The sequence below is a fragment of the Monodon monoceros genome, unplaced genomic scaffold (genome assembly GCF_005190385.1).
Source record: "Monodon monoceros isolate NGI ecotype Baffin Bay Population unplaced genomic scaffold, NGI_Narwhal_1 Super_Scaffold_2, whole genome shotgun sequence".
Taxonomy (NCBI): Eukaryota; Metazoa; Chordata; class Mammalia; order Artiodactyla; family Monodontidae; genus Monodon; species Monodon monoceros.
In genome coordinates, this window is record NW_021703776.1 from 11039755 (window position 1) to 11053945 (window position 14191).

At 40.6% G+C, this 14191-nt stretch overlaps 1 protein-coding gene across 2 annotated transcripts in view; it reads left to right on the plus strand.

The window, feature by feature from the left end:
- Positions 1 to 14191, plus strand: part of GLI3 (GLI family zinc finger 3) — a 284602-nt gene that overhangs the window by 167888 nt on the left and 102523 nt on the right. For both annotated transcript variants that reach the window (XM_029233935.1, XM_029233936.1), the window contains one exon: positions 154 to 259. In XM_029233935.1, the coding sequence (XP_029089768.1) occupies positions 154 to 259 (106 nt within the window). The remainder of the gene's footprint in view (positions 1 to 153; positions 260 to 14191) is intronic.

Sequence of the window (14191 nt, forward strand, 5' to 3'; positions counted from 1 at the left end):
TGCTTGGTTCTGAACTGTAAAGAATTCTTCCACAAATTCTTCAGGTAGATTCGGCACCAGTTGTGAAGACTGTGTTAGCAGTGTGGTTTCATGGATTGGCATTCCATTTCAGAGTGTTCCATTTATACAGGCTGTACTTTCTTTCTTTTTCAGACCCTCCTCATCTCTTTCCTGCATTCCATCCTCCCGTACCAATCGATGCAAGACACCATGAGGGCCGTTACCATTACGATCCGTCTCCGATCCCTCCATTGCATGTGTAAGTATTACAACTTTACCCGTCAAAGAAACAGCACAAAATACTGGCTTTCACCATCTCAGGATTTTTGTTACCAGCACAGCTACTGGTCTTTGAAGAGGTGATAGAAGTCTAAGATTTACTTTTGAAGTACAGCAAGCCTGTATGTTCCTGGACTCACTGAAGCAAATCCCCGCTGCTTCCTGAAGAATGCCTGTCACACTAGGTGGTTGGCAGGTATTTCTTATATAGTTTTGCTGACATGTGTTCCGTGGGCTGTAAATACTAAATTAAAAAATTGGGCCTAATGGAAGGTTACCACTCAGGATGTGTATTTGGTCGAGAGCGGGTGTGAAGTTTTTCATGCTCCAGTTTCTGTTACGGGAAGGTCCTGTTCCAGGGATGAGGATGCATTGCAATGAAATGTTCATGGTAAATTTTCATAGCCCCTGTGGTGTGTACACCAACGGTGACTTGATTGATGGGAACGTCACCCAAACAAAATGGCAGATGTGATCGAGCACATAGTTTACACAAAGATAAAAGGAGAGAATGGGGGTGATAACATACATTAGAAAAGGAAGAAGAAAAGCCAGATAATCATATATGAGGCTAAAAAAAAATGATACAAATGAACTTATTTACAAAACAGAAACAGACCTAGGAAACAAACTTATGCTTACCAAAGGGGAAAGGTGCAGGGGAGGGATAAATTGGGAGTTTGGGATTGACATATACACGCTCCTATATTTAAAATAGATAACCAACAAGGACCTACTGTATAGCACAGAGAACTCTGCTCAATATTCTGTAATAACCTAAATGGGAAAAGAATTTTAAAAAGAATAGGTACAGGTATATGTATCACTGAATCACTTTGCTGTACTCCTGAAACTAACACAACATTGTTAATTAACTAGACTCCAATATAAAATAAAAATTAAAAAAGAAAACAGGAAGAAGAAAATATCCTGGAAATTAATGTGATCTTACTCAGGTTAGGGGGGAAAGATGATCAGGTAGTCAGGATAGCCCTCACCTAAACTAAAATGGTCTTCGTTTGCAGTATTGTCCAGAAAACTGATATATACTATTAACAAGGGAAGTCAATCTTTGGGAGCCGCTGACCCTTATGAATGGCCTTGATTTTATCTTTAGTCGTATCTGGTAATCACCCTTCATTCTGAGACAGTAAAGTTAGAAAAGCCCAAATAATACTTTGAAGAATACTGCTAGTTATTTGGATGGTAGATTGCATCTCCATGGCTCTTAGTTACAGCTGTGTAATTACATATACGCCAAAGAAAAATGAAGTTGTTTTAAAACAAGTCCTCCTCTGTGAACAGAATTAATTGATATTAACAACCCTAACTATATGCCCAAGTACACATATAATATTTTATCCACAGTTTTTTTGATCTATCTCCCATTACTGAATTGTAATTTCAGAGCAGATTTGCCTGGAGGTAAGTCATAAATCTGTGTTCGGATTTCTATAAGCATTAAAGGAGAAGTGGATATTTAGGGAGAGAGAATGCAGAAACTTGTGACTTTATTCTTCAACTTTTCACTAGAACACAAGTAAGTATTTACAGGCTTCTAAACCCTGCTAAAAATACACTCAAATAAAACCAAGACGCCAATTGAAAGCCCTCTAATACAAAGGGAAGGAAATTATAATTTCAGGCTGAAACCTGCTATGGAATTCATCCTGTTCTACCAAAGTTTTGCAGTACAGATGGGACCACAAGGGTCTCAGACGAGGATCTGCCCTGTGGTACAGAGCCAGCAAGGGCCCACCGGGCCTGGGAGATGCAGATGACTTCTCCCAGACTCCAGTCTCTGAAGTGCTGAAGTAATTTAAATCAGGTTTTCTATGGGATTTCAGAGTGCTTCACTCTTAAAAAATTATAGAGAAATTCGAAAAATTATAGAGAAATTTCAAAAAGTGAATTTATATGATAGAATAAACTAGTTCCTCTGCGTTCATTATGGTTTGCCTTGTAATTAAATTCAAATATGCATTTATCAGTAAAAATCGCAAGTCTTGGTTCTTTGGCAGAATGTAAGAACAGCAGTCCCTCGTATAGATCACACTGTATGTTCTAGGCCCTAATTGCTGTATCTAAAGAATTAGCTCGCTAGAGATAAAAACACCACAGGATAAGGCAGGTCAAGTTTGGAGAATCCTAGGGGAGAGGGCTGCATTTTCTACCGGACTGCTGAGCAGGGATTTTTATAGATTTTAATATAGTCAACCCTTTGTGTCTTCCGGTTCTGCATCTGAGGGTTCAACCAACCTTGGATTGAAAATATTGGAGAAGAAAATTCCAGAAAGTTCCAAAAAGGAGAACTCGAATTTGCAGCACACTGGCAACTATTTTCAGAGCATTTCCGTTGTATTAGGTATTATAAGTAATCTGGAGGTGATTTAAAGTATCCAGGAGGATGTTCATAGGTTATATGCACTATGCCATTTAATATAAGGGATTCGAGGATCCACGGATTTTGGTATCCGTGAGGGTTGTGGAACCAATGCCCTTCAGATACCGAGGGATGGTCGTCCTTCCTGCTTTTTCAGCCAAGCTTTAGGATAATTTTGCAGCAATTGACTAAATTGTTCTCTAGCTGCCTAAATGTTTAGTTACCAAAGATTCATGACGTACGGCTTGTAGATAATCCTGAGCCTCCCAACACACGCTCTGGAGGTGCTAGGGGAGTGTCATTGCTGGGCACAGAGCGTGCTGAGCACGTGCTCTGTGGTCTCCTGGGACTGCTCGGCAGAGCGGGGTCCTGGGTGGAGACACTGAGCTCTTGGAGTAGGCTCTGGGAAGCTAGGGTCAGTCTCACCTCTGTGCCTTATAATGTGACATTCTGTCTGTGTTACCCTCAGTGGTCTTCCCTCCCCGCATGGCAAACACTGGTCAAACTCCTCACCCTCGAGGCCTAATTCAAAATCACCTCTGCTGGCTGTCCCAGAGGCTGTTCCTCAGAGAACCTTGTGTGCCTTTATCGCAGCCAAATCCTCTTGCCTGGGTCAATTATTGTTTAGCGGTCACTGCCCGTGCTAGATTTGCAGGCATTGCCTAACCCTCAGCCAGGCACTTAGTAAAGCATGCTCCGTAGACCTTCAAGGTCATTTTAGGCGTGGAGGGTAATCTAGGCAAATATAGCTTGGTTACTAAACTCTTAAAAGCGCATCTTTGCCAAGGGGCTAAAGCAGTAGCCTGGAAAAATAAAATGATTTTATCTAGAAGTTGAATTCCAAAATGCTTGTTTTATAATTAGCTTCTAGAAAATGAGATCAAGTGAGCTTACGGAGTTTTTAGAATAAATATTTTTAATTATAAGTAGACAACATTTGGGGATATTCTCATTGTTTCGTACACATGATTGTTCTTCTGGTGCCGACTTCAAAAATTAAATTGTAAGTCTCTTGAAACAGGATGTGTGTTGATGATGGAAATGCCAACAGGTCTCTGTTTAGAAGGATGGCAGACCCTGCGATAATTATGCTATCGTATCCTATCATTAATGATTCTATTGAAAGAGGTTTGTAAATTGCTCCTCTTTTTAGATAAACCAGCCTGTATTAAGGCGTCAATGATACGGTGCAGAATTAAATTAGAATCTCAGAAAATGAAATATGCTCTGTATTAGCTGTTTGACACTTAATTTGCCTCTGAATGAGTACAGGAAATCACAAATTAACCTGCCTTTGTTTTTCCAACCATGGCTTATTAGGTGTTAGAAAAACTGCAATTACAGCCTAATAGTAACCACCAAGCCTTATAAATATGTACGGAAATGCGTCAGTTTGTGTTAAAGAGCCCAGTTTGTTAAATGGAATGCCTTTAGCTTACCCGATTTACTCTCACAGTATTCTCCAGAGTTTATGGTTAGGCAGTGTAGACAGAGTATAGACATTTAAATTGTTACAAATACAGTACTGGAAATAATGTTAGAATATATTAGTATTTCCTTTCTTAACTCGAAATCATGAATTCAGATGTGGGATTTCTAAGGGGGACGTGGAATGTCAGTATCATCTTTCCCTGAATTGTCATGTAAAGGTTGTCAGAAAAATGTTTGATTCCTGCATTATGTTTATTTAATTCAAGTAGTTTGAAAATTAAGAAACACTGGATATGGGGAATTTTCCCTTTTCTTCTGAAAGTTATTCTCCACGGAATTCACCAGAACTTATGTTCAACAGCTAATTGGAGTGTCTTGTTCTCTCTCAAATCATTTGCTTTGACCACAGAGTCCATGTTTTATTAAGCCATGTAGAAAAAAGTACAATGTTTTAGAAAAATATCAATGAGTATATTTTATTATGTTGCTGAGATCATTTGGAGCGTTAATGATAGAACCTGAATCTGTAGCCACATGGTCAAGGCAGAAATTTCATGTGGTTATTTCTACTTCTTGGTCTTCTCTCTGCTTCCTGCTCTGCATTGTTTCCATCAGGGCTGTGGGGTTGCATAACTCCAGTAGCTATCGTTGTAACCTACGGAAATTGATGATGTTCTCTAGGCTAAGGATTACTACTTGTTTTAAAATTCCACTGGGAGACGCAGACATAGAGAATGGACTTGAGGACACGGGGAGGGGGAAGGGTAAACTGGGATGAAGTGAGAGAGTGGCATGGACATACATACACTACCAAATGTAAAATAGCTAGCTAGTGGGAAGCAGCCGCATAGCACAGGGAGATCAGCTCGGTGCTTTGTGACCACCTAGAGGGGTGGGATAGGGAGGGTGGGATAGGCAAGAGGGAGGAGATATGGGGATGTATGTATTCACAAGAGGGAGGAGATATGGGGATGTACGTATACGTATAGCTGATTCACCTTGTTATAAAGCAGAAACTCACAATTGTAAAGCAATTATACTTCAATAAAGGTGTTGAAAAAAATAAAATAAAATAAATTTAAAAAATAAAATAAAATAAATTCTACTTGGAAATTTAGGCAATGAGAATATTACATCCCTCTCCCCTAGAAACAGTTGTATTTTCAAGTGAGTACTTTCTCGTTAATGAAGAAAGCGCTCTTTCTCTTGCATTTTGAGTGTGTGCTTTTTGTGTGCTTTTTTTTCTTTGCTTTAGTGTTAGAATGCATTTAAGCACGCTTACTTTTGAAAGTAATTTTTTTGTTTGTTTTGTTTTGTCTTTTGGCCACACTGCACGACGTGCAGGATCTTAGTTCCCTGACCAGGGATCGAACCCGTGCCCCCATGCAGTGGAAGCACAGAGTCTTAACCACTGGACCGCCGGGAAAGTCCCCAAAATATCGATCTTTTACATACAGGTTTTTTGAGCCCAAGTTTCCTCATTTATGGACCAATATGAATTTCGGACTGTCCGTTTGCTTCTGCTGAGCTTGGCAATTCATTTTTAAAAGCAGGATCAGCTTCAGTTACTAATTGATTACAATAATTCGAGCCCCACAGATCTTGACAGTGGAGCTGAGAGCTACCCTTGTCTCGTGCTATGGATGCGAGCAGCGCTGCATCCCAAGCCAGCACCCTGACAGTCTGTCGCACTTCACCATTCACTTAACTGATTCATTTTACAAAATCAGCTTCATCTCTTCTCTCCTGGGGGAGATGAGTACTCATGTTCTCTTCTACTCGGCAGCTCTTTCTTCTCTGAGTTGAGTCAACGTGCCTCTTTCCAAGGCTGCCTGACTCACTGGAATTATTTCACCGAAGTATGAAGAGCTGCTTCTCCCACTAAAAGTGGTCCACTTCCTGGCCCCTGGGGAGAGGACAGGACACGGTAGATCATTAATATGAGCTGAGAGAGAGAGGGATTTGGAAATAAATGAGGCTCCCCCCGCCGCCACCATGGTTATGACTGCCTTTTAGGGTTCCAAGCGGGGAGACCAGCAGCAAGTTTGGAGTAAGAATAAATACATTTCTTTCCAGACAGAGGAAGCTCTAGGAAAAGACAGAGTATTATGGTAAAAGCTTAGAGAAAGAAAGTGGAAGTGGATGACCAGAACTACTACTCAGTTTCCCTCCGTCCTCTCCTCCCTCCCTGGATTCAGCACCTTGTGTGAGTTGCTTAGTGGGAATTCATCTAATAATCATTCAAAAGCAGCCTTCAACCTAGCCATCTACGTAAAACTTGGTGATGGGCTCCTAATACGTAATAGTGATTTCATTATTTTTATTCACAGGGAAAGCCTCCAGTAAACATGTAGAGATTGAGCAAAACCTTCTATTTGTATTTGGGGGCATAACTTGTGTGGAATACTTTAATAGTACAGTTTAAAATTAACACAGGCGAGTCCTTTCCCCCCGTGTTTGTGCTCTACCGTAAACGTTATTGAGACTGATAGAGTGTGATGACGTACCAGATTTCGGGCATACCTTGTTTTATTGTGCTTTGCAGATATCTAACTTTTGTACACACTGGAGGTTTCTGGAAACCCTGTACTGAGCAAGTCTATGGATACATCTCTCCAACGGCATTTGCTCACTGAGAGTTAGCATTTTTTAGCAATAGAATATTTTTTAATGAAGCCACGCACATTGGCTTTCTCTTAGACATAATGCGCCTGCACACGTAATAGACTACATTATACTGTAAACATAACTTTTATGTGCACTAGGAGACCAAAAATTCATGTGATGTGCTTTATTTCCTTTATTATGATTATTATTTCCTTTATTATGATCTGGAACCCATAATATCTCCCAGGTAGGCCTATACATCAAATACTGTAGCTAACATTTTGTAACACTCACCTCCACCCTCCAAAATAAGAAAAGAAAAAAGAAAAGAAAATGAACTAGGTTACAATCACATCTCTTGGGGGCAAAGACCACCTGTGTATGTCTTTGCATTTGCTAGGCTGAGCCCGTGCCTTTGCAGAGTGGCTCCTGGATAAATATTGTTTTCCATGGTGATAATGGGCTCTCCTTTTTTAGGCCAGTGCAGGATGACTGCCATCCTCTTTCTTTTGTTTTTCTTGGTTTACTTTGGTAGCGCGTGTCACCTCATGCCAACAAAGCTAGCACACTGAGGACTCAAAATCAAAAGCTCGATTCCTTCTGAAGATGATGTTAATATAAATACCTACTGCAGTGTCAGATGCTCTCCACTGCCAAGTGAATTCCCTGATATTAAATTAGTTACTGGTTGTGAAGGTCTGAGGTCACCTTATGTGACTAGGTACCATTGAACTTAATAGCCACTTCTCAGGCCCCTCACGTGGAAATACAATTAATGAAATTAGCAATCTTTAATTGATAATGAATACCAAAGTTCCAAATATAAGGGGGAAAAAGAAATGACAAGACCATTCACATAAAAAATATAATAATGGCCACAACTGACATTTTTGACTACTTACTGTGGGCGCAACTTTAGAAACTTTACAAAACGATCTCACGTAGTACTCAGAATATTCAGCCTTAGGATGGAGTTGTTATCACTAGCCTCCTTTCCAAGATATGGAAACCCTGACACAGAGAAGTTAATGGTTGTGCCATTATTTAAACCTAGACATCAAACACTACACTCCTTGCACTTGACTTTCATCCTCTGCTCTGCTCGTGAAAACGAACACTGGGGCCTTTGGTGCTCTAGTTTATACTTACTGGATGAGCCCCAATAGTTCTAACACTACCTGATAGGAAATTTTCAGTGTCACTGGCTGTCATCGTCTTCTGCAGAATTCTGAGATAGGAACATGGCAGTGAGGAGAAGAGCTGGAAGAAGCCTCGTCTGTAGCAAAACAAAAGAAAATTAGATACACATCAAGGTTTGCTACTGTAGAACTTGTAACCCCCAATAGCTGGACATTTATATATCCAGCTACATGGAGTATTGGGTGAATTGTGATTCATCCACTTGGTAGAATATTGGAAAAAACAGTAGCATTTGAGAAGACCGTATGAAAACATGGATAAATAATGGTCAGTGATTACAGCTGTGTACCCTATAAAATGTAAGCCAGGTTGGATGAGATCATATCATGTATCTGCCTGGAACCTTCTTCCCTAAGATGTCCATGGCTTGCTCCCTTACTTCATACATTTCCCTGCATAGGCATCTCCTCATCAGAGAGGTCTTCAATGAAGAACCATCTAATGAACAGGGATTGACAAACTATGGCCTGTGAGCCTAATTCAGCCCATGGCTTGTCTTATTGGAATCTAGTGACTGCCGCTTATTTACTATTGTCTATGGCAGCTTTAGCAATCAAGGGCAGAGGTGAGCAGCTGAGATAAAGGACATGGCCTGCAAAGTCGAAAATACAAAATTTCCCAAGGCCTGATCTAAAATAACACCCCCTTTCTAGCCTCACTACTCCCTTTCTCTGCCTAATTTTTCTTTTTTTGTAAGTGATGCCATGCACCATATTTTCGACTTTCAGGCTTTCCCACTGCTATTCCCAACATTTCTTGTTGCATGTCGTATCAATTCACAAAAAAGAAAATAAGTCTTATTGTTTGGGTATCATTTCTTATGATCAACTGAAAAAATGTAAAGTCTGCCTCATTTTCAAGCACTGCCGTAGACCACCTACATCCACAGTTCCCAGTCTAAGTATGAAAATATTGGTGAGTTTCAATTCCTAAACTTTAAAAATTTTGATGAGCTGGCGGTATCCGTGCAGGTGAACCCACCCACACTTTACTTTGCATTAAGAAATGAACATGAGGAAAATAAATGGTACTCCAAGGGCATACTACTTTTTTCTGTTTTGCAATATTCCTTTCTTTAAAAAAATTTTTGTGAAGTAGAGTTGACGTACAGTGTGTTAATTTCTGCTGGACAGCGAAGTGGTTCAGTTGTACGTATATATGCATTCTTTTTCATATTCTTTTCCATTATGGTTTATCTCAGGATATTGAATATAGTTCCCTGTGCTCTACAGCAGGACCTTGTTGTTTATCCATCCTATGTAGAATAGTTTTGTCTTACAGTATTTCTAATGACTGAAATATTGAATTCGGTCATTGGTTACAGAGAAAGCAGGCCCTAATTATAGTGCATATTCAGAGAGTCTGAGAGCCAGCTTCTTGGATAAACTCCTGTGTTCTTTGTGCTGGGCTCAGCGGTCCGGCCGGGAGCAGATACTGACTGAAGGTATTCACGGCCACTGAACCAGAAGCTACCAGCTCTATAGAGCCTGCCGTCCAGCCTGTTGCAGGGGCCTGGGGGGCACTGGACTGTAACAGACTTTTTTCTTTGTGTACAATGCTTCCACTCATGTTAAGCCTGGCTTCAAAGAAAACAGAAATTTACTGCCATCATTGTATTTAGTTTTCAAAGTACGCATTGGAGAAAATTGAATTTTCACAGAATTTGTCCCAACGGGAAGGCACTTTCCGGTTAGTTTTTAGGTGATACATACCACCCAAACCGCAGCTCTTCCTCTGTGGCCATCCCTCCCTCACTTAGGTAACAGAACCTGCTTTTTCCAAACCTAAACAAAGACATGCCATTTCCTATAGCCGCTCAGCAGGCTGAGTTCGTTTCAGACCCTTCCCCAGGGGAACAAAGGCTGGGGACACAGGGCTGCCTGTCACTCATTTCTTTTTGTTATTGCTGCATCCCCACCCCTGCCCCCAGTGAAATTCATACAGGAAAAAAAAAATACAATGTTCGCAGATTTCTTTCCAGGAACCTGCCTGCTAACTTTTTGAATCCTAAGTAACAAATTAGCTAGATTTTTTGCATCTTTGGTGATCCGAGCCAGCTAAGCATACTAAAAGGAAAGAGCAAGAGGAAAGTCTGTTTTCAGACTCATCCTCTGAGTCCAAGGGTAGTGATGTGTTGCAGAACATGCATTAGATAACAGTATTGAAAATAAATTTGAAATAAATATATGGACCATTTTTAGTTCCAATGTGATCTTTGTAAGAGGCATATCGGAACAGTAATGGGCATATCGTGACACTGCAGTAAAAATTAACCAGTTAAATGGTGCATTGGTCCCATGTTTACCTCCTGCTTTAACCCAGCGGAACTGGTGACACTGTATCAATGTTTGTAACACTGGTGTTGCTAAACGTCAAGTGTAATGAGAGATCTATACCCTTCACCTCCATCTCTCCTCTCCCGCTGTCTCTGTTTGTCTCCCTGTCTCTCTCTCTCTCTCTCTCCCTCCCTCCACACAGCCAGGGAAATTGAACTCAGAAGGGTAGGAAGTGGTAGGAACTGCCTTAGGGCATGAGAGTACAGTCCTCCCTTTGTATCCGTGGGGAATTGGTTCCAGGACCCCCACTGGATACCAAAGTCTGAGGATGCTCAAGCCCCTTATATAAAACGATATGGTATTAGCATATAACCTATGCACATCCTCCCATAAACTTCAAATCATCTCTAGATTACTTACAATACCTAATACAGTGTAAGTGTTAACATACATAGTTGCCAGCATGCTGCAGTTTCCAAGTTTTGCTTTCTGGAACTTTCCAGAAATTTTTTTTTCCCCAAATATTTTCTATCCATGGTTGGTTGAAACCCATGGATGTGAAACCCCAGATACAGAGGGCTGACTGTACATTTCCAGTAAAGAAAAAAAATAAGGATCTCTAATCCAAAGCTATAGATTTTCTAACATTCAACTACTAATATTCTTGGGTAATGAAAACATCCCACATGTTTATGAGTTATAGATATTTAAAACTTTCTTATCCAACTACAGAGAGATTATAATTTCATTAAAAATTTTGCCATTGGGACTGTCATAGGGAATAGGAACTTAGCCTCCATCTGAAAATCTAATTCATTAATACCAAAATGAATGAGCGGCAGGCAGTTGAAGGCATTCTTTTACAAGTTCACCTGTGAGGGTCCCTCAGCGCTGGTTGCTAGTGGGTACCTGTGAATAGTTCCTAAGGAACCTGACACCGCCCACCCGCCCCCCAGGCCCCAGTCATTCCTAAGTAGTAAGAGCTTCTGCCTGAGGGAGTTATATTAACTCAGTGCATTAAATAATTCCCAGGGCCTGACAAGGTTCATGTGTGTCTTCTACTACCTAGAGTGAGTTTAGCACTAACTAGAGAATCACCGCCTTCCAAATACATTCAAATAGTATTCAAATATTGCCAAGTTCACCAGAAGTGAACAGTATCTTTATTATGTAAGGTGGGAAAAGAGATGTACTGACGGTTAAATGACCCGCCAAATGATTTGCAAAACAAATCACCAAACTCTGTTGCTTGAATATGATTTACATTTTGAAGACAGCGTTCAAAGAAAGCATTCCTAGCTTCCTAAAATGCTTCTTGCCTCTATTCAAAGAGATCTCTGACTCCCCCATGGAACAAAATCCCCATCTTCCTAGCATACATGGTTTTCAACATAAACTGTACACACCCATGAAAGTTTTCAGAAACAGATTCAAAGGTTAAATCAGGAAAAAAGGCAATCAGACTTCTAAAGAGTTCTCTGATTTTTAAAGGTTTTTCCTACTGTATTTGCCTGGGATATAACACATGAAAATTAGGATTATATGAGATTGTGTTAATATTAACATTTTTGGTTTCTTTAACGTAAGCGTTTTCTGTTATTTCACTATGCACACACACACACATATGTATACTCGTATACATATATATACACACACTATATATATATACACACTCACATACATATATAAACACACATATACACCCCCAAAACACACACACACATATATATTCATATACATATATACACACACTATATATATACATACACACACACTCACATACATGTATAAACACAGACACACATATACACCCCCAACACACACACATATATATTCATATACATATATACACACACTATATATATTTACATGCTCACATACACATATAAGCACACACACATATATATTCATATGCATATATACACACACACACTATATATATACATGCTCACATACACATATAAGCACACACACACACGTACACGGTGCTGACATCTGTCCATTTTTCTCGTGGTCATCTCAGCCTGTCCTGGAGCTTAGCTGATTAAAGACTGCATGATCTCTTCTTCATGGAAGTAGTCAAGAGGAGAAAAGAAAGTCAGCCTGAAGTATTTTAATCTTGTTTTAATGATCAAAATCCGGTCACTCAGACTTTGGATTTCAGGGCTGCTGAGATACATGTATCAATAGTTATTGGATGGAGTGAAGAAAAGTCCAATTCAAGAGTTTGCCACATGTCAGGGAACTGGGGGTATGGGGGTTGCTGAAAGCAGAGGCCCAACCTCAGGCCTAAGGCTGTACTGAGCTCTATGGAGGGATTCTCTCCAAGTTGACCGGCACCCAGTTGGTGATGTCCCGTGCTGTTTGTGAGACTTTTCAAAGTGAAAGTCCTTGAGCCCTTCATGAGTCTCTCTCCATCTCTGGGGTGTGCAGAGCAGGCTGTGTGTCTATGACCAAGACGGGTCGTACACTGGTGAGGGCCTTCCCGTGACCTGAAGCACAGTCAGAAACTACACTGCACCGTTTTTAATTTGGCTGGACTTCCCCACCTCCCCCCATCTTTGGACCCAGACAAACATAGGACTGTTCCGTTATTTTGATTACTGTTGTTTGGTGTTTCTTTGTTTGCTGGGAGGAGTAAGGTGAGAGGAAGTTGAATTGGAAAGACAGAAAACTAGAGTCTGGTCCCTTCTCCCCCAGTGCAGGAGGGAAACATCCTTCAGGGTCTGTTTGCTTTGCAAGGGTGTTCTTTGATGAGGTCTTTGTCTGGGGGACCCCACTGAAGTCTCAGTGTACTCAAGCTTTAGAAAAGGCTATTGGCCCGTCTTTGTTTTCTTTGTTGAACTGTTTATTTTGCTTTCTTCCCACGAGGTTCCCTGGCCTCGCTCTGATAGCGCTTTTCTGCATGAATTACATTCCTCGGAGCCAAGTCTCCGAATTCTTCCAGCCCATTTGATTCCGGCCTGGGTGATTAGCCCACAGCTTCCAAGTGCCGTGGACCTCTGCTCAGCAGAGTGCTTGTAAGTGCCCCTAACACGGAGACCTAAAGACATTTTGTAACCTCATTAGCGAGAGGGTAGTGCTTCATTCTGGTTTAAAAACATAGACACAGACCTACTAGGGAATGGGCTTGAGGATATGGGGAGGGGGAAAGGTAAGCTGTGACAAAGCGAGAGAGTGGCATGGACATATATACACTACCAAACGTCAAATAGATAGCTAGTGGGAAGCAGCCGCATAGCACAGGGAGATCAGCTCGGTGCTTTGTGACCACCTAGAGGGGTGGGATACGGAGGGTTGGGAGGGAGGGAGACGCAAAAGGGAAGAGATATGGGGATACATGTATATGTATAACTGATTCACTTTGTTATAAAGCAGAAACTAGCACACCACTGTAAAGCAATTATACTCCAATAAAGATGTAAAATAAATAAATAAATACATTATATGAAAAAAATAAAAACATAGCTGCTGTTGAATCATTGCTAGCTTGAAACTCACGGAAGGAGGGTACTAGTCCTTTCACCGTGACTCAGGCTCTTGAAAGAGGACAGTTCAGGTTCATATACTCATGCCGAATTCAGTAACATAAATTGTCCTGGGCCGGGTGGGAGGGGAGCCCGCTAGCTCCATTCAAGTTAAATCTACATCTGGAATTTCATAATTATTTTGTACAAAATGCATGTCTGTGTAGAAATAATGAACAACAATAATGAAAATTATCCTAATCATAGCCGTTATATTTTCTTGTGCGTATATGTTTTCTGAAATACAATTTATGACTGAGACAGAGATGGGCAGTGAACAGACTTATGAATTATGGTTTTTTTAACCTCTACTAATATAGATTAAATATTTGATTCTTTAATGACTCATGCCTTCATGATAGGTATTGTGAAAGCATTGCGATACCGCCGGAAAAAATTCAGCTGTCTTAAGAACAAAATTCTCTAAGGAGTCTGTTCACCTGTTTTTAACCATTTTTTAACACATGAGAAACTTGACTCTGACACGC